We start from the raw sequence: 22065 nt of genomic DNA, 5'->3' as shown, positions 1-22065 counted from the left end.
GGATGGTAGAGCATGCAATTCTTGATCTCAAGAATTCAATTCAATTCAAGTAAGAGTTTACTTAAGACAAAAACAAAAACTTCCACCACCCAACCTCCTACCAGAAATGACCTTCCCTGACCTTGCACATTCCAGATGTTGGAAGATCTTTTGAAGACTTCTGTCCATTGACCAGAGTACATACTCCTGGGCCCATCCCATAGGGAGACTTGAAAAGCTGGACACCAGAGTAGGTCAATGTCACTGAAGTGATATTAAAGTACTAGTAAGGAAACCAATAAGAATAGTGACTTAACTTAGAAAAGGAAGAGCTATCATTGTGAGGGAAGTAAAACAGTACTAGGTACCTTTCTCCTAACTCCTACAGAGTTTATCAGTAGAGTAAGCTGAAGAGAGGAGGATTAGATAGTGAAGGTCAACTCTACTCACTGTGTCCGATTAGCTTCAGAGCAGCTCATCCTAAGATTTTCTTCCCACTGGGAAGCTGGGAGCAGAGATAAAGAAGCTTTTAGCACCCTACTTGTTGATACCACCTCTACCTTGTTCCACCCCCTTGTTTTACAGATAAGAAAACAAAGGTGAAATCATGCCTAGGATCATTAAGTTAATTAGTGGTAGAGCTCAGACTTAACCCAGGGCTCAAGTTTTTATATTTTGAACTCTACTATGCTGCCTTCGCCATGGAGTAGATGAAGCTGTTGGAAAGAGCAGGAATAATCATGCGAGTAGGGAGTAGGAGTAGGGGAACCAAAGTTCATAACACATATTTTTTCCCCCCAAAGGAGTCTATCCAGTGCCTATGACAGGGGAAAAAGTTATCGGAACTTCCTGCACCAAACATTAATCTCACCAAATTTCTTTCCTGATACTTTGAGTTCTACACAAAAGGAAAATTAGGCAAGAAAGCATGGGGGAAAGGAAGCATAGGAAGAATTATCAATCTGTTTACAGCTCTTTGGAAGTTGCTCAAAAGAATCTAGCATCTTTGGAGATGCTAGAAAGAGTAAGCACATTTCTTTCATTTACATAATCTTTTTCAAATTCCCTCCCTCAACCTGTTATTAAAGTCTGGAGTCTTAAAGCAGACCCACAGTTGGTTTGTCAGTAGCCTTGAGCTGAAGAATAAAGGATAGGATCTTTCTGACCTGTGAGTTTCTGGATCTTTTTCAATGTATGCTGCTTTGAAGTCTAGAGAGGCACAAAGAGAAAAAAATAAAATCAGAAAATGTTCTAGGTTAGAGAATAAAGAGCACATTTCCTCTTACAGACACAAATATTGATCCAGTTGGTGTCCATAACCACAGCACAACTGGCACCCCATTCATGTATTCATAAATCATGTAATGAGTGCTTACTAAGTTCTAGGCATTAGCTTGGGTGCTAGGACTACAGAGATAAATATGACCCCTGTATTCTGGGAATTCATATTAATGGGGACAGCAGATGTCTAAACTGCTAAGTTATAATACAGTGTGGTAAATATAGAACACATAAATCCTATGTAAATAAATATAGAACAGAAACATCTAAATATATTAATAAATAAATTAAAATTTATAGCTATATTAATAAATATATAACAGAAATATAAGTGTTAGAGAATAAAAGGACAGGGATTCACTGCCTGGGAGAGATGGGAAAAGTTACTCAAGAAGTGGCCATTTGTACTGGAGTCTGAAGAATCAGCAGAAAGTTTTTAGGTGAAAAAAGAGCATTCCAGGCAAGTCAAAAGCAACATCACCAAGAAGATTGTAAAGTCATGAGTGTCAGGTGCACATTTGCTAAGAAAAAAGCTGAAAATAGAAGTGGAAGACAGATTTTGCCAAATGATGGAATTTTTATTTTATCCTTTAGGTCAGAATTTCCCGATCAGTAACGTAAACTCCTGAGTTTTTTGCAAGCATGTTCCAGGTCACTTTATTTTTTTTTTTTTTTTTTTTTAAAGATTTTATTTATTTATTTGACAGAGAAAGATCACAAGTAGGCCGAGAGGCAGGCAGAGAGAGAGAGAGGATGAAGCAGACTCCCTGCTGAGCAGAGAGCCCGATGCGGGACTCGATCCCAGGACTCTGAGATCATGACCTGAGCCGAAGGCAGCGGCTTAACCCACTGAGCCACCCAGGCGCCCTCCAGGTCACTTTAAAGGCAGAATTACATTTGTTACCATTTCAAATAAAACAATTTTTATTTCTCCCTTTTGAATCATGACATCAGTCTCGGAGAGTGTATTATAAAAGCCTACATAATATTATTCATAGTATTGCCAAATGTTTTAGCTAAACAATGTTGAATTAAAGTGTTAAAAGCAAAAATTCTCCCAAGAATGGTGGTTCAACATAAGAAAGTCAATCAATGTGATACACCACATTAATAACACAAAAGGGAAAAAAGCTGGACAATTATCTCAGCTGGTGGAGAAAAAGGATTGCCAAAATCCAACACCTATTCATGATTTAATAAAAAAATAAAAACACTCAACAAACTAGGGATATAAGGGAATTTCCTCAATATAGTAAGGGGTATTAATGAGAAACCAATAGCTAATATCATTCTAAATAGTGAAAGCCTGAGAGCTTTTCTTTTAGGGTAGTAAACAGACAAGGATGCTCAATTTCACTACTTTTCTTTAACATTGTGCTAGAAACTCCAACCAGAGGAATTAGGTAAGAAAAATAAAAGCCATCCTTTCCTTTGGAAAGGAGAAGTTAAACAATCTCTATCTCTATTCATAGATGCATAATCTTATTTACAGAAAATCATAAATAATGCACACACACACACACACACACAAAACCCAATTAGAACTAATACATGAATTTAGCAAAGTTACAGAATGCAGTCTCAACACACAAAAATCAGTTGTATTTTTTTTTTAAGTTGGTTCCATACTGGGCCCAATGGAGAGCTTGACCTCATGACCCTAAGATCAAGATAAAGATCAATATCAAGACCTAAGCTGAGATCAAGAGTTGGATGCTTAGGGGTACCTAGGTGGTTCAGTTGTCAAGCATCTGCCTTCTGCCCAGGGTCCTGGAAGCAAGCCCCACATCTGGCTCCCTGCTCAGCTGGAAGCCTGCTTCTCCCTCTCCCACTCCCCCTGCTTGTGTTCCCTCTTTCACTGTCTCTCTCTCTCTGTCAAATAAATAAATAAATAAAATACTTTTAAAAATAAATAATAATTTAATTTTTTAAAAAATGATTGAAAATAGAAACCCTGCCTAAGTTTCCAGCCTGCCTCAAGAAGTTGGGATTTATCAGCCTCCACAAATATATTAATATCAGCCAATTTTTCAATCTCTCCCCCCCCAACCCCATATATGTGTGTGTGTGTGTGTGTGTGTGTGTGTGTGTGTGTGTGTGTCTATATATGTGTGTGTCTGTGTGGAGTTATAATAAAGAACACATCTGGTGTTTGTCCCAGACTCCTGACTCAGAGCTTCAAAAACACTGGAAATTTCCTGAGTGATAGGAATGCCTTGGTTATGCTGATGAGGTAGAAAAGAAACATTATTTCTCCCTTTACTTTAGGAGGCTGAATTAACCTTGATTCTAGAATCTGATCAAGACATTATTAGAAAGGAAAACTCACAGGTCAGTCTCTTTCATCGAAACAGATGCAAAATTCCTAAACTTAATATCGGCAAACTTGATCCAACAATATATAAAAAGGATCATGGGTTTCACTTATTTGTGGAGCATAACAAATAGCATGGAGGACAAGGGGAGTTAGAGAGGAGAAGGGAGTTGAGGGAAATTGGAAGGGGAGGTGAACCATGAGAGACTATGGACTCTGAAAAACAATCTGAGGGTTTTGAAGGGGTGGGGGGTGGGAGTTTGGGGGAACCAGGTGATGGGTATTGGAGAGGGCATGGATTACATGGAGCCCTGGGTGTGGTGCAAAAACAATGAATGGTGAAAATAAATTTAAAAAATGAAAAAAAATAAATTAAAAAAAAGGATCATAAACAGTATCACAAACATGTTATATTTGTTTCAGGAATTCACAGTTGGTTTAATATTTTAAAAATTCATTGTAATTTAGCACTTTAATAGAATAAACAAGAAAAATCATATGAACATCTAAATAGAGGCAGAAAAAGTGCTTGATAAAATTCAACACCCATTCAGGCTAAAATTCTTAGCAAAACAGAAGTAAAGGGGAGCTTTCTTCATCTGCTAAACAGTATTTACAAAAACCACAGAGCACACATTACGCATAAATGGTGAATTAAAGAAAACCTTCCTCTACGTAAAAAAAGAAGATAAAAATCCCCACTATCTACTGAACGCAGTACTGGGAATCCTATAAAGGATGCAATAAAGCAAGGAAAAGAAAGAGAAGTCATAGGATTAGAAAGGAAGAAATAAAGTTATCATATGCAGAGAATGTGACCATGTAGGGAATCATAAAATGCTTTTGGAAAAGCATCTACTGATCCATTTTCAGGATTGATAAGCAAATTCAGCAAGATTTTTAGATAAAAGGTCAATATAGAAAACCCATTTTTTTGGAAAAGTCCATTTTATTTTGAGGTATTTATTATTAATTTTTAAAGATTTTATTATGGGTGCCTGGGTGGCTCAGTGGGTTAAGCCTCTGCCTTCAGCTCAGGTCATGATCTCAGGATCCTGGGATCGAGGCCCGTATCGGGCTCTCAGCTCGGTGGGGAGCCTGTTTCTCCTCTTTCTCTCCCTCTACCTGCCTCTCTGCCTACTTGTAATCTCTGTCTGTCAAATAAATGAATAAAAAAAAAATCTTTAAGGATTTTATTTATTTATTTGAGATAGAGACAGTGAGAGAGAGCATGAGAGGGGAGAAGATCAGAGGGAGAAGCAGACTCCCTGTGGAGCTGGGAGCCTGATGTGGGACTCGATCCTGGAACTCCAGGATCATGACCTGAGCCAAACGCAGTTGCTTAACCAACTGAGCCACCCAGGCACCCTATTTTGAAGTGTTGACATAATTTAGAAAATGACATTTTTAAAAAAGATTTTAATTTTAAATAATCTCTACACCCAGTATGGGGCTCAAACTTACTATCCCAAGATCAAGAGTCACATGCTCTACTGACTAAGCCAGGCAGGTGCCCCTAGAAAATGGCACTTAAAAGACCAGACATTGGGGCACCTGGGTGGCTCAGTGTGTTAAAGCCTCTGCACCTGGGTGGCTCAGTGGCTTAAAGCCTCTGTCTTCGGCTCAGGTCATGATCCTAGGGTCCTGGGATCGAGCCCCACATTGGGCTCTCTGCTCAGCGGGGAGCCTGCTTCCCCCTCTCTCTCTGTCTGCCTCTCTGCCTACTTGTGATCTCTGTCTGCCAAATAAATAAATAAAATCTTTAAAAAAATAATAATAAAAATAAAATAAAATACCAGACATTGTGTCCCTCCTAATAATCATCATGACATTTGAAATCGTCTCCCATCCCTCCAAAGAAGTAATTCTGATAAGTCTTAGATCCAACTTCCCCATTTAAAGAAATAGAGAAGAAAAATGGAACATATTAAATAACAACATGGGTATTTAATCAGTAAAATCTTGCCTGCAAAACTCTAGAGGACAAATGATCCATTTCTTTAACATATAAATGGAAAGAAAGAAAGATATGGAGGTAGGGAATCTACAAATTATAAGGAATTAAACACACCAATCAATCTCAATATGTGAACCTTATTTAGATCTTGAGTCAGACTGTAAAAAATTATTTTTATCATTTATGATACATTTGGTATTTGAATACTGATGGCTATTTGATGGTACTCAAAGATTATTGTTAAATTTTTAGGCATATAATGATACTGTGATTAAGTATTTTCTCTTAAAAGAGTCTTGACCTTTTAGAAACACATATTTAATTATGAATGAAATTATGTTACCCAACATTTGCCTTGTCAAAACAATGTCAGAGTTGAAGCTGGGTTAGGGAATCATGAAGATTCATTATGCACTTTTAAGAAAAAGATTTATTTATTTATTTATTTGACAGACAGAGATCACAAGTAGGCAGAGAGACAGGCAGAGAGGGAGGAAGGGAAGCAGGCTCCCCGCTGAGCAGAGAGCCCAACTCAGGGCTGAGATCATGACCTGAGCAAAGGCAGAGGCTTTAACCCACTGAGCCACCCAAGTGCCCCTTATTATGCACTTCTATGTGCTTTTGATTTGTTTAAAATTTTCCTTAAAATGACAAAAAATTATTTACTATAGCTCCAAAAATCCCTTTTTATTGAAAGCTAAATATTATTAAAAGAAATTAAAAAGGCCTAAATAAATGGAAAGACAAACACATTCATGGATCAAGACTCATTATTTTTACTAAATTATCTTTAAACTGACCTATAAATTTAGTGCAATTCCAATGAAAATCTTGAATATTTTTGTGTGACAACAGGATAATTAAAAAATACAGAAATGCCAATGACCTGGGATGCCTGGGTGGCTCTGTCAGTTGAGTGTCCAACTCTTGGTTTTGGCTTGGGTTGTGATCCTGCATTAGGCATTGCACTTAGTAGGAAGTTGCTTGAGATTCTCTCTCTCCCTCTCCCTCTGCCCCTCCCCCAGCTCGCATGTGGGCACATGCTCTCTCTCTAAAATAAATAAAATAAATCTTTAAAAAAAAAAAGAGAGATGCCAATGACGTAGAATAACTAGACAATTTTGAAGAAGATCAAAGTTGTAAGACACAACCAAACTTCAAGACTTACTACAAAGTCACATTAATAAAGACAGTGAAGTACAAGGACAGACAGACCAACGTAACAAAATAAAGAGCCCTGAAATTGACCCACACATGTGTACATTTATATGATTTATGACAGGGTCATCAATGCAATTGAAAGAGAAAAAGTGATGGTCTTTTCAATAAATGGTGCTGGGAGAAACGACTGGAGTTTAGAGTGTGATGGTGAGGTAGTCCTCTAAGTGTAGGGTCAGATTTAAAATTTTGGTATTTTGGGCGCCTGGGTGGCTCAGTGGGTTAAGCCACTGCCTTCGGCTCAGGTCATGATCTCGGAGTCCTGGGATCGAGTCCCACATCGGGCTCTCTGCTCAGTGGGGAGCCTGCTTCCCCACCCCCCCCCCATGCCTGCCTCTCCGTCTACTTGTGATGTCTCTCTGTCAAATAAATAAATGAAAGATTTAAAAAAAAATAAAATAAAATTTTGGTATTTGTTCATCATAAATTTTCCACATTAATTTTTATTTTTAAATAATATTGTATTAAATATTGCCTTGTTTACTAAGCTTTTTGATGCCCCATAAATTTTGTGCCCAAGGTGAATGGCTCTCTAATTTCACCCAGTCCCTGCCTTCCTGGAGGGATTGGATAATTCTATGGGAGGAAAAAAGAACTTTGATCCCTACCTTATACCATACACAAAAAAGTAATTTGAGATGGATCATCAGCCTTAATGTAAATTTAAAAAAAGATGGGGGGAGGCTTCTTAGAAGAAACATAGAAGACTATTATCACACTCTGGGGGCAGGCAAAAATTTCTTACATTGGAAACAACAAAAAAGCCCTGAGCATAAAAGCAAAAACCGATACATTGGATTTCATTAAAATTAAGAACTTCTGTTCATTAGCACACCACTGTGAGTGAAAAGATAAGCCACAGTGGGAAGATTTATTTTTAGTACCTATATCTGACACACAATTCATGTCTATAATATTTAGAGTTCCTACAAATTAGTAAGTAAAAGATTGACAATCCAATCATTAAAAATGGGCCCAAAAATTGAACAGGAAGGTCACAAAAGAGGATTTTCAAATGACCAACAAACATATGAAGTTTCTCAATATCATTAATATACATGGAAATGCACATCAAAAACCACAACGTAATGCCAAACACACTGCCTAGAGTAGCTAAACTTAAAAAGATGGTCAAGGTCAAGTGTTAACAAGAATGTGGAGAAACTAGAATTCTCATACTCTACTAATGGAAGTATGAATTGGTATAATTACTTTAGAGAACTGTTTGGTATCATCTACTAAAATTAAACATACATAGCACATGGCCAGGCATATTTCCAACAGAAACAGGGTTCCACATCAACAATGTATCATTTACAATTAACATCTTGAAACTTTATATTACATTTTATAGACACTTTATATACATTTTAAGTATAAAAAATAACTGACTTTTTGAAATGCAATATGCAAGAAGGAAATTATTGTTTTTATTTCTTAAGTTTTAACTCCTGCATAGTTTACAGTGTTATGTTCAGTTTCAGGTATATAATACAGTGACTCAACAGTTCTATACATTACTTGGAGCTCATCAAGATACTTTTATGGTGCCTGGCTGGTTCAGTCAGTAGAGTGTGCCACTCTTGATCTTGGGATTGTAGGTTTGACCCCCCGTGTTGGGTATAAAGATTACTTAAAAAATAATCTTCAAAAAAATAAAGATAGTATACTCTTAATCTCCTTCACCTATTTCATTCTTCCTCCCACCCACCTCCCCTCTGGTAACCATCTGTTTTCTATAGCTAAGAGTCTGTATTTTGGTTTGTCTTTCTCATTTTTTTCTTTTGTTCCTTTGTTTTGTTTCTTAAATGGCACATATGAGTGAAATTGTATGGAATTTGTCGTTCTCTGACTGGCTTATTTTGCTTAGCATTATACTCTCCTGATCCACCTGTGCTGTTGCAAATGGCAAGATTTCAATCTTTTTTATGGCCGAATAATATTCCATTGGAGATGTATATCACATCATTTTTTTTTCCATTCATCTCCCAATGGATGTATAATTCTATTATACAGGAGAATTCTATAATTCTCCTCTCAAACGAGGCAAAATTAATCCATGACTGTAGACATCAGAATAGAGATTGCCTCTGGGCGGGAGGAGAACAGACTGGAAAGGATCATGAAGGAACTCTCTAGGACTATGGCAGTATTATAAGCTTGACTGGGGGTGCTAGTTAATAGGTGTATAAATTTATCAAAACTCATCAAACTGTACATTTAAGATCTATGCATTTTGCTGTTTACAATTATGCCTGAATGAAAAGTGTATTTGACAAAAAAGGTTTTTTTACATATATATGGACTAAGAAATTTTATTAATTATGTATCAAGGTGACACTGAGGAATTTACACTATATATCCTTCCGGGAAAGGAACGAACGTTTGCCCTCCCCAAAGAAAGTAGCCAGGTCTTTGTTCTTAAGGACTTAGTTTTCCTAATCCACAGCAAGGAGTTAAGATTCGCCTGCTGAAAAATTGGCAAGAGCCTAAAAGACACCCCTCATATAAGACTAAACCTGTGGAGGATTTTAAGCTGAATGGTGCCAGAGGCTTAGTATTTGGTGTTTCCAGGGTTGAGAAGAATACGAAACCGGTTTCCTGACATGGAAACAATGCTGCAGCTACAGTTACACTGGAATAATGAGGCCCTGAGCCTGGTGGGATTTAGGTCCTCCTGGTCCTAGGACCTCAGAGATAGTAGACTGGGAGTCTTGACAAAGGTCTCTGTGACCAAGCTTGGCACATTTTTAAGATCTTATTTATTTATTTAGATAGTAGACTGGGAGTCTTGACAAAGGTCTCTGTGACCAAGCTTGGCACATTTTTAAGATCTTACTTATTTATTTCACAGACAGAGATCACAAGTAGGCAGAGAGGCAGGCAGAGGTGGGGGGGGAAGCAGGCTCCCTGCTGAACAGACAGCCTGGTGCGAGGCTCGATCCCAGGACCCTGAGATCATGACCTGAGCCGAAGGCAGAGGCTTTAACCCACTGAGCCACAGTTTTTGCCTTCAGATGGCAAAGATGAAAAGCAACAGTTACTCCCATGGTTTAAGGACCTAACCCTCTGGGCACTTGGGTGGGTCAGTTGGTTGAGTGTCTCTTGATTTGGGCTCATGTCCTCATCTGAGAGTCATAGGATCAACCCCACATTGGGCTCCATGCTCAGTGGGAAACCGACTTGAGGTTTCTCTCTCTCTCTCCCCCTCACTGCCCCTCCCCCCTGCTTGCGCACACCCTCTCTCTAAATAAATAAAAATAAAATCTTTGTTTTTAAAAAAAGAACATGACCTTCCACCATTTGGGATAAACTGCAAAGGCTCCAGAATTCCATACAATACAAAGGTTGGGGGAGGAAAAACTGACCCTGGGCTTTTTAGCCAACCTAGGTCATGGGAGGCTTAAAGCAGATTATACTCGATGTAGACAAGGAACTATATTTGCCCTTTCTTATACCTAAGTGTTCTGGAACAATGTACACCTGTTAAAGTCAATGAACTTCATGCCTCACCTGTTACATGGGGAAAAGTGGGCATTTGTCTTTTCTCTTCCTCTTAAAGATGTTAAAATGAACTTTGCAACTTTAAAAAACATGCTGCTTTAAAATGAAAATATTATATACCTAATGTCACTTATCATGTATTATGAAAAAGAGATAAAGCAATGTATAAATTCCTAAGGGGTTGACAAATTTTGACAATGAAAGTTTTGAGGGTCCAAACAGGCTGGGAAAAGCTGCTGCAGGTGGTGGGGTGCTGAGAGATTTTGTTTGTTGGTTCAGTCAGTTTTGGCGAGTGACACAGTCAGCCGTGGGAAGCTCTGTGTGTGTGGTTTCTCTTCCATAAAGCCAGGGCTATGTTCTATGCTCTAGGCTGGAAAAAGTTTGTAGGAGACCAGCCAGCATACCATAAATAGATGAAGTCCTAGTGAGGACAGTAATACTCAAGTGGGATTGCTGTGTTTGAGAGATGTTTCTGAGAAGAAAAAAAAAAATTGAAAGGAACTTTGTGGCCAAATATATTGATAACTAGATCTACCTCCAAGATCTAGAATATAGGCTAAAGCTGTCCAATAGAATATTCTATGATGATGGAAATATCCAAGATCTGCTCTGTCCAATGTGATAGTCTCTAGCCACATGTGATACTTGAAATGTCCACAATGTGAGTAAGGAACTGAATTTTAAATTTTATGTAATTTTGGTTAATTTAAATTTGAATGGCCCCACGTAGCCAGTGGATACCGGACTGGGTAGCACAGGTCTAGACAATTAATTTGAGTGGCAAAGTGAACATGTCCACATAGATTTTACAAGCACTTCAAATGGCATAGTTAATATTCAGCCTCCTACCACACAACTTCTGCCTAATGTTCCCTATGTTGTTCAAAATGCCATCATCTTGTCAGTCGACCAGGATTAAAATTGAAAAGTCATTTATTCATTTCACAAATACCCAGGGAGCACTTACTAAATGCCAGGCAGGATACTAGGCGTAGGGAATGCAAAGATGAATATAGTCCTTGTAGGAAAACAGTGATAATATTTATAATGAACTCTTGTATTATATATATTTATAATTCTATAAATTTTATATTATTTATTATATAAATTATATAATTTAATAATATAATATATAAATATATATAAACATAAATAATATATTATATAATATATAAATAATTTAATATATAAATCATATATTTATAATTAACTCTTGTCATCTCTCTTTCTGCTTTGCTTTTCACATCCAAACTTTTGTCTCAATAGCCCCCTGAGGGCAAAGATTTTTGTCCCTTCCATTTACCGCTGTATCCATAGAGCCTAAAGGAGTGCCTTGTACAGGGTGGTGGTGGCGGCTGGTCAACATCTGAGGACCGAATCTGTGCCTCTCCTACCATCCGGCTTTAATTCCCTTTCCCTCCTTCCCACTACCTCGTTAACAGTCTCCAACTGGCTTAGCTACCCAGACAACTGCCACAGACACTTACTGGCATTATTTTACACTTGATCTTAGCCAAAAGGCCGAGAAGCGATTATTTTAAAGTTTCACTTTCAAACCGTGGTCCGGGTCAGTAAGGTAACAGTATATAAAATCAATATACAGAAATTCATTGCATTTCTATATACTAAAAGTGAAGCCATAGAAAGAGAAATTAAGAAAACAATTCCATTTACAACTTCACCAAAAATAATAAAATACCTAGAAATAAACTTAACCTAGAAGTAAACAAGGAGGTAGAAGACCTGTACTCAGAAAACTAGAAAAGATTGATGAAAAAAACTGAAGATGACACAAATGGAAAGAGAGTCCTTGCTCCTAGCTTGGAACAACAAATATTGTTAAAATACCCATGTTACCCAAAGCAATCTACAGATTTAATGTGATCCCTTTCAAAGAAAATCATCAGCATTTTTCACAGAAGTAGAACAATCATAAAATTTGTACAGAACCACAAAAGATCCCAAACTGCCAAAACAATCTTGGGGGAGGAAAAAAACACATCTGGAGGTGTCACAATCCCAGATTTCAAGGTATACTACTACAAAGCTTTAACATTCAAAATAGTATGGTACTGGCCCAAAAACAGACACACAGATCAATGGAACAGAATAGGAAGTTCAGAAATAAACCCATGATGATATGGTCAATTAATCTTTGACAAAGGAGGAAAGAATATGTGATGGGAAAAAGTCTCTTCAACAAATGGTGTTGAGAAAACTGAATAGCTACATGCAAAAGGATGAGATTGGACCATTTTCTTACAACATACCCAAAAATAAACTCAAAATGGGTAAAGGACCTCTATGTGAGACCTGAACCCATAAAAATCCTGGAAGAGAGCACAGGGAGTAAGATCTCTGACATTGGCCACAGCAACATTTTTCTAGGTATGTCTCCTGAGGCAAGGGAAAGAAAAGCAGAAATAAACTGTTAGGACTACACCAAAACAAAAAGCTTCTGCATAGCACAGGAAGCAACCAACAAAACTAAACAGCAACTTACTGAATGGGAGAAGATATTTGCAAATGACATATCTGATAAAGGGTTAGTATCCAAAATATAGAGAGAAATTACACAATTCAACACCCCAAAAACCAAATAATCCACTTTAAATGGGCCAAAGAGAGGTGTCTGGGTGGCTCAGTCAGCTAAGTGTCCAACATTTTATTTCAGCTCAGGTCGTGATCTCAGAGTCATGAGATCAAACCCCACATTGGGCTCTACACTCAGGGCTGAGTCTGCTTGAGATTCTCTCCCTCTCCTTCTGCCCCTCCCCCACACTCATGTTCTCTCTCTCTCTAAAATAAATAAGTAAAATCTTTTTAAAAATTTAAAATAGAATTTTATTATTCAGTAATTGCACTATTGGGTATTTACCCAGAAACTTTGAAAACACTAATTCAAAAGGATATATGTACCACTATGTATATAGCAGCATTATTTTTTTAAAAGATTTTATTTATTCATTTGAGAGAGAGAGCATGCATGGGTGAGGCAGAGGGACAGAGGGAGAGAGAGAAGCAGGCTCCCCCTGAGCAGGGAGCCTGCCATGGGGCTTGATCCAGGACCCCAGATTCATAACCTGAGCCGAAGGCGGACACTTAACCAACTAAGCCACCCAGGTGTCCCCAGAGTAGCATTATTTACAGTAGCCAAATTATGGAAGCACTCCACTGATAGATGAATAAATAAAGGATATGTGATACACACACACACATACACACACACACACACACAATGGAATATTATTCAGTCATAAAAATGAATGAACTCTTGAAAAAAATGAATGAAACCTTGTCATTTGCAACAACGTGCATGGATCTAGAGAGTATAACGCGAGGTGAAATAAGCTGGTCAGAGAAAGACAAATTCCTCGTGATTTCACTCACATGTGGAACTTAAAAATAAAACAAATGAACAAAAGAAAAATAGAGAAACCAAAAGACAGACTCTTAACTACAGAGAACAAACATGGTTACCAGAGGTGGGTGCTGGGGGATGGGTGAACGGGATTAAGAGTACACTTATCTTGATAAGCACTGAGTGATGTATAGAATTGTTGAATTACTATATTGTACACCTGCAACTAATATGACACAGTAAGTTAACTATACTACAATTAAAATTTTAAAATAATAAAATAATATAAAAATTTCCTTTCTTAAAAAAAATGTGACGGGGCACCTGGGTGGCTCAGTGGGTTAAAAGCCTCTGCCTTCAGCTCGGGTCATGATCCCAGGGTCCTGGGATCAAGCCCTGTATCAGGCTCTCTGCTCAGCAGGGAACCTGCCTCCCCCACCCCCTCTCTGCCTGCCTCTTTGCCTGCTTGTGATCTCTGTCTGTCAAATAAATAAATAAAATCTTAAAAAGAAAAAAAAGACCTTGGACTTTTTTTTTTTTTTTTTAAGATTTACTTATTTATTTGAGAGAGAGAGAGTGTCGAGCAGGGGGAGGGGAGGGAGAAAGGAGGAAGGGAGAGAGCCAGACTCCCTGCTGAGCACAAGGCATGATGCAGGGCTTGATCTCACAATCCTGAGATTATGACCTGAGCCTAAATGAAGTCACAGACCAACTGAGGCACCCAGGCGCCCCTTGACATCTTTCCATTGCATATAGAATGGATATATATATATATATATGTATATATATATATATATATATATACTCTTCAGCCTGGCATTGAAAGTCCTCTACAATGTCACCTCTGTCAATTTTCCAGATTTTTCTCTCACTGACCTCCCTGTACTTCTACATTCCAACCACATAGGTGTCCTCTCTTCAAATATATCCAACCCTCTTCAGTTTCCCCTACTTTTCCCCAATCCATTCCTTCCATCTGGAAAGTCTTTCCTACTTTCTTCCATCCACCCTATCCATCTTCAAAGCCCTTCCCTTCTTCTGAAGCACAATTCAAACCTGAGCTCCCCCAGAGGTATTTTCTAGATCCCCCTGCTTCAAAAGACAGCCTCCAACCTCTTCAGCAATATTTATACTTCTATTAACACTTATCATTTTCTCTTTCATTATGTATATATCCATCTCTCTCTCCAGGTTCGCCTAGAGCTCCTAGAAGGGTGGGGTTGGGGTTTTATTTTTCCTCAATGTCTAGTGCGCCACCATATATAATAGGAGCTCAAGGTTTGCTGAAATAAACTGAAAGGAACAGGACTGAGCATGATTTACACTTCTAGGAAGACATCCATAGGCACTGTCTCAGCTCCCTTCTTCCCCCACCCAGTTCCTCTACTGGCCCAAGAGGTAGGAGTTTCCAGTGCTTCAGAGGCAGGGACGGGGAACAGTGGAATCCGGGGAAGGTTGCATCACATACCTCTGAGGCTCTCTTGGCTGCCACCTGCTCCCTGCTCTGTCTCGCAGAGAAGAGCAGCCAAAGCCCCCAAACGAGGAAACCAAATAGTAGTAGAAGGCTGACACATGACGGAGGCGGTATGGCCAGCTCCCAAGTCAGTGCCATTTCTCAACCCCTGCCCCTCTCAGCCAAACAATATTACCCCTCAAGGTTGTGACCCCATATGACAGCACAATGGTCATTGCGAGGTCAACCTGACAGGGCCCAGCCAATGTGCGAGCTGCTTGGGTCTCTTCTCGGAGATGTGTCCCTCAGAGGCCCTTCCTGCAGCTGCCCATGGGCTCTGCCTTGCAGCCAATGCTCAGGGAAGACCTCCTTTAGCATTCTACTAGGATTGGGTTGGACAAGTTGGCATAGAGAGTATGGAGGCAAGATTTCAAAGGAGCAGCCCCTCCGAAGGGCTTGTCTTGTCCTATAAGCCCTATCTTCTCTGGAACCATTCACTCTCTAGAGGTCCAGGTCTGCTGTCATATGTTCCCAATCATGAATTAGAATACTGAGGCAAGTACATTTAGGAAATCTAGGCTATCTTAAGCACAGATACTCTCAGGAAATGTGATTATATATGGTTTTCTAACTCCAAAATTTGACACATTTCTTAGTTACTATAGCATTGAAACAGAGATGTCACTTAGGGAAATTAAATGTTCTTAGAGGATCACTCAACTTCAAAATCCATAGTCTCATTTTCTAGAAGATTTATTATGTCATTACACCCAGAGTTAACTGGATTCTCTATGGTTAACTCACTGTAAACAAAATTTACCAAGAATCAACTTACGCTATACTAAAGATGAAGAAAACTGGCCAGGGTATTTTTTTTTTCTTGTAGGAATGTTAATTTGGAAGATCAAATTCAATTAAATAACTATTGAATAGCAGGCATTGTTTTTGTAAAAGACAATGATGGTATCTCACCTTACAGAATTTTCAACCCACTGGGACAAAGTAATATGCTCAGTAAGCCCATCATCAAGGAAGTGGTTAAAAAACACATGATATATCCATATTATGAAAGACTTTGCAGTCACTATAGAGATTATAAAGAATGATACTTGATAGGCTGAGCACACCTTCCGTGGCAGGTTACTAGTATATGCCAGCCTGGAGTTCTAAGGTTAGGGGTGGAGGTACAGTTTTGGTTCTAAGAACACGCGTGTGCAATTTGACAAACACGTTTAAAAAAGGATTTTATTTATTTATTTGAGAGAGAGTGAGAGAGAGAGGAGTCTCTAAGCAGGGGAAGGGGCAAAGGGAGAGGGAGAAGCAGGCTTCCCACTGAGCAGAGAGCCAGACACAGGGCTTAATCCCAGGACCCCAGGATGGTGACCTGAGCCAAAGTCAGACGCTTAAGCAACTGAGCCACCCAGGCGCCCCACTGTTTTCTCTATGTGTTTAAAAATGTATTCTTTGGGGGTATCTGGGTGGCTCAGTGGATTAGCCTCTGCCTTCAGCTCAGCTCATGATCCCAGGGTCCTGGGATGGAGCCCCACATCTCTCTGCTCAGCAGGGAGCCTGCTTCCCCCTCTCTCTCTGCCTGCCTCTCTGCCTACTTGTGCTCTCTCTCTCTGTCAAATAAATAAATAAAAATCTTAAAAAACAAACAAACAAACAAAAACCTAACCTCTCTCAAACCTGTGGGAGGACTCGCTCAAAGGATTGGACGCAGCCTCCATTAGAGGCTGACCAATGTATGATGCAAGACCCCCTCCACCCCCCACCCAACACACACACACACACACACAGAGAGAGAAAAGACTCCTGCAGCCTCAGGGCAGTTGCCTTCTCTGAGCCTTCCCCTTTCTCCCCACCTTGAGAGTGTACCGTCCTCAATAAACTGCTTCGTGCTTGCTGCTTTCTTCTATCCTTATTTAAATTCAAGTTGGTTAACATACACTGTATTATTAGTTTCAGGGTAAAGTTTAGTGATTTATCAGTCCCATATAACACCCAGTGCTCATTACATCATGTGTCCTCCTTAATGCCCATCCCCCCGCCCCAACCCCAGCTGTCTTTATGAGAGCACGGATCCGCACGGAAATCTTTCGTGGGGAATCCAAGAGCCAAGACCTCCACTCACACAGCCAGACTGTCCCACCCCAAACAGCACGCCCTCCATTTCCAGTTCTGTTACACATCCCAGTTACTAAATTTAATGCAGTTACTAAAACATTAGGATCAAAATTACCCTTTTACAAGGCACTTTCTATTTCATCCTGTTTTATATTTCTTTTTCTCTAATTTCTTGCCTTTTAGTTGGATAACAAAGTATTTTTAATTAATTACTCCATTTTTTTCCTTTACTATGTGGAAGTTCGATTCTGTTTTTGTTCTTTTGTACAAGGGTTGACAAACTGTTCTGAGGTGAAGGCTAGCCTGATGCCTGTTTTTGTAAATAAAGATTTACTGGAACCCAGCCACGCTCGTTTTACTTATTGTCTCTGCTCTCGTGCTATAACAGCAAGCTGTTACAGTGACAACCATAGGGGGTTTGCAATGACTAAAATATTTACTATCTAGCCAACCCCATTATTAAAAAGATTTTATTTATTTATTTGACAGAGATCACAAGTAGGCAGAGAGGCAGGCAGAGAGAGAGGGGGAAGCAGGCTCCCCTCTGAGCAGAGAGCCCAATGTGGGGCTCAATCCCAGGACCCTGGGATCATGACCTGAGTCGAAGGCAGAGGCTTTAACCTACTGAGCCACCCAGGCACCCCGCCAACCCCATTTTTTAATGCAACCTCTTTAAAATGCAATATACACACTTAACGTATCAAATTCTTAAATTAAAACCTCTGTCAAGGCCCTCTGTATATTTTAATTATATTTACCCCTTTCCACATATAGCTTACTATGGTCAGGAATTTTATTTTCTTAATAAACTCCATTTTGGAATAATTTCAGATTTACAGAAAAGTTGCAGAGGGAGCCCAGTGAGTTCCCATATGCCCTTCACCCAGTTTCACCCAATGGTAACATCTTATAGACTTTGGTACACGTGATTAACACTGGCGCATTTACTTTTAACTGAGTGCCAAACTTCATTCCGATTTCACCAGGTTTCCCACTAAAGTCTTTTTCTGTCCAGCATCCAACCTAGGGCCCACACTGGATGTAGCTGTCATGCTTCTTTAGTCACCTCTGGTCTGTGACAGTTTCTCTGACCTTGACAGTTGATAGGAGTACTGGCAGGCAGGTTCTTACATTTGGGTTTCTCTGTTTTCTGGAGACTTAGACTGAGGTTATGTATTTTGGGGAAAATACCACAGAGGCCACATGACCTTCTCATTACATCATCTCAGGGAGTACCTGATAGCAGCTGGTGTTTTGAATCTTCATTACTTGGCCAAGGTAGTGAGTGCCTGCCAGGTTTCTCCCCAGTGAAGCTATCATTTTTCTCTTTCCGTACCGTACTCTGTTCTTTGGAAGCGAGCCCCTGTGTATAGCCTACGTTGGAAGGAGAAAGGGGTTGTTAAGCTCCATCTCTTGCAGTGGGGTATATCTACCTATATTATTTGGAATTCTTGTGTAGGGAAGATTTGTTTCCTCCTCTAATTTACTTATTCAATTATTTTGTTATATCAGCATGAACTTATGCATACTTATTTTGAACTCTGTGTTATAGTCCAGTCCAACATTATTTCTTGTGTTGCTCAAATTGTTCCAACGTTGGCCACTGGGAGCTCTCTCAGGTTGATTCCTATGTCCTTTGATATGACCTGATTCTTTTGTTTTTATGGGCGCTTCTTTACTTTCTGGCATTACAAGATGTTCCTGGCTCCCCTTTCTGTCTCTTCCTCCCATGACAGAGCACACCAGCCTCTAGTTTATAGGTGAGCCCTAATCTTCTCTCCCCCAGGATGGAAGCATTTCACACCTCCTAGATTCAGTGCCTGGGATTTGACCCCCTCCCTGTCCAAACCGTAGCTGAATTTGGATTGGATCTTAGACACTTTGCTGTGCTTTAGGGCCCATCACTGGAGTCCTATCGAGGCCCCATGATCACCTACCTGGTCCCACTATCGTCTTTCAGTCTTACTGTCCCATGTGCCTGGCCCTAGCCTAATATTCAAGACCACCCACATTATGAAAAGAATGACTGATTGAGAGGAGAGATCCTGGATTCCAGTTTTTAATATATTAAGTTTGAAGTATATGCAATATCTAAATATCTCCCACCCTTCACCTCTTACTTTTGATTGAGCAAATGAATAGAGCAGGAAATTGTTTCCTTCATTTTCCACAATCCAACCCAATCTTCTGGGATAGAGCCTTTCACCGCTCCCGCAGAATTACTGCCTTGTGTTGATAAAGATTACAGCTCTTTTAACCTCAGAAGTTTGCTTTATTCAAAATAATGGTAAATCTTGTCACCCTACCATTTGTCTCTGGATAATTCTAAAAAGTCTTTGAACCTCTTTAGCTCTGCCTAGAGGTCAGGTTCCATTGACGATGACCTGACTCTCTGATATTGGAACCACACATCAGTACAAGTGTCCAAACATTCCCAGGTTTCCTTTGGATGTTCTCTCACCTCCTTTCTTTCTTTCTTTTTTCTTTTTAAGATTTTATTTATTTATTTGAGAGAGAAAATGAGAGAGAGCATGCAAGGGAATAGAGTCAGGGGGAGAAGCAGACTCCCCACTGAGCAAAGAGCCCAATGTGGGACTCAATCCTGGGACTCCAGGATCAAGTCCTGAGCTGAAGGCAGTCGCTTAACCAACTGAGCCACCCAGGCACCCCCCCAACCTCCTCTCTTCCAAAATTTTCCTTGAATCTTGGCCTACCCTGTAATCTCCCCAAATAAACCTGCTTTTTTAATCCATCTCAACTCTCTCTGTCTTGTATTAAAATTGTTCTTTTGTGCTTATGAATTCCTAGGGGGTGAGGATCAGACCTTAGCCATCTTTGTCTCCTCCAGCTGCTACTCCATCAAGTTCATTATACCTGAACATCACACACAACTGAACCAGACTTGAATTGACTTGATACTACTGCACCATCCAAGTACTTGGCAACAGAACACAACAAAACACCCTCTGGACTTCTAGAGTCCTCCTGCATCCAGCACTGGTGAAATCGGACCCTGAACCATATCCATCCACATCTGGGAGCAAGGCTACGGCAGGCCAGCATCATCAACAGCATCAACGGGGTACTCTGCCCTCTCCCATGCTAGAGAGCTGGGTACCTCTTCTGACGACCCTACTCACGATGCCAAGAAGAAAGAGGAATCGACCCAATGAAAACAAGCAGGAGAGTTCTAGGTAAAGAGAAGCAGAAATCTTTTGCAGGACCCTTTCCTCACTTTATCCTTCTTGAGTTATGGAGTTCAGAATATGAATTTTTGGAGAATGAAAACCAAAGGGATGAAACTGAAAAGTCAGGGGAGTGGTGGTTGAAGAATGTGGCCCCAGTTAAGGATCTCAGGTCCAATGTAAATGCCAATGTATGAAGCACCTGGGTGGCTCAGTGGGTTAAAGCCTCTGCCTTCAGCTCAGGTCATGATCTCAGGGTCCTGGGATCAAGCCCCATATTGGGCTCTCTGCTCATCAGGGAGCCTGCTTCTCCCTCTCATTCTCTGCCTGCCTCTCTGCCTACTGTGATCTCTGTCTGTCAAATAAATAAATAAAATCTTTTTAAAAAATGCCAATGTATGACCGGGAAAGAGCGCTCCAATAGAGGCTGGGGGCCCCCAGACATTTTAGGGGTGCTTACGGCTGCCTTTACAAGGCTGGTGACTCTATCCTCATAAAACCAAAATCTCTTTGGCTCCTTAGCCGTCACCCTACAGCCTGAAGGTTCCAGGGCGCTCCAGAGCTTTTCCCTGTGTACTTCTCGGGCACAAGGGGGAGCCAGCGCTCTTTTATCAGAGTCCTGCGCCCTAGGCACTGAAGGTCTGGAATGGGTCTGCGATGGGCAAGGTTTGCCTTCCCCATGTCCACAAACAGTCGAAGCGGAGATCTAAAATGGACGGACCCGGGTTCTAGTGTTCGTCGCACCCCACCACCAGAGGCTGTTCAACACCCCCAGAGTTCCGGATGTCCCCCTTACAAACTAGGGCAGGGGAAGCAGCTCTCTCACTTCAGGGTCTTCTCTGAATTGCAGCTTTCAATTCTCGTGATGAGAAACCTGCTGTCCTGCCTAACTGGGATCCTTTCTCTGGGAGTCCTATGTTGGGGATACAACTTTTCGCTTCCTCTGGAATCACCTAGGTTCCCGCTTCTCCCTGCGTGTGTGAGTCCGTGCAGGAGCCAAAGGTATGCGCAGGTGCGCGCACACACAAATCCACATGTTGGAGATGAGGGATACAGAGGTGCTGGGATAAGGTCTGGATCAGTGGACAACGAAATGGGTTTGAGGGGCAGGGCGGATGTAAAGAAATAAACCGGTTGTTGGGACCAACCCATGCCACCCGTCTTGTCCCACCTTTAATTTATTGACTCTGATCTACTGAGATGGGAAGGTTAACTTTCCAAAACAAGGCATTTCGTTTTATTTCTGAAATCAGAATATTCCAGTGGGTCAAGGGCAAGAACCACCCCCCAACACACCACCAAAGTACAGAGCCTCTTTTCCCCCATCCTGGGCTGCGGGTGGCCCCAGGAACCGGGCCTCTCCTCCTACTCCTGTGCTGTGAGCCCACCATGCCTCCATGGGCTTCACGCGCCCAGAAATACCAGTTCACAGCGGGGTATTGTTCCACTGTTCTCAGGCCAGGCTGTTTGCCTGAGACTCACTTCCCACCCTTTCCTCCAGGGCCATCCCACAGGGAGAGCACATGAGCCAGGCCTGGGCAGAGGGCGGCTTTCCCCTGGAGAACAGTGACCAGCTCAGGGATGGCATGTGACCCAAGACAAGTCACCTTCCTCCCAGGCATGCATGGGAATCACGGGCACAGATACACTCTCCGTCCATCCGGGTTGCTACATTGGTAGGATGCA

General features: G+C 40.6%; 1 protein-coding gene across 1 annotated transcript in view; it reads right to left on the bottom strand.

Annotated features, from left to right (window-relative positions):
• LOC116596010 overlaps positions 1 to 15226 on the bottom strand; it is a 30654-nt gene extending 15428 nt beyond the window's left edge. The window contains exons 1-3 of the mRNA XM_032352954.1: positions 15083 to 15226; positions 1146 to 1188; positions 430 to 484 (exon numbers count right to left, since the gene is read on the bottom strand). Of these exons, the coding sequence (XP_032208845.1) occupies positions 430 to 484; positions 1146 to 1188; positions 15083 to 15226 (242 nt within the window). The remainder of the gene's footprint in view (positions 1 to 429; positions 485 to 1145; positions 1189 to 15082) is intronic.
• Positions 15227 to 22065: the final 6839 nt, after the last annotated feature.

The sequence above is a fragment of the Mustela erminea genome, chromosome 7, assembly GCF_009829155.1.
Source record: "Mustela erminea isolate mMusErm1 chromosome 7, mMusErm1.Pri, whole genome shotgun sequence".
In the NCBI taxonomy this organism is placed as follows: Eukaryota; Metazoa; Chordata; class Mammalia; order Carnivora; family Mustelidae; genus Mustela; species Mustela erminea.
This window is presented reverse-complemented; position numbering and strand designations above follow the sequence as displayed.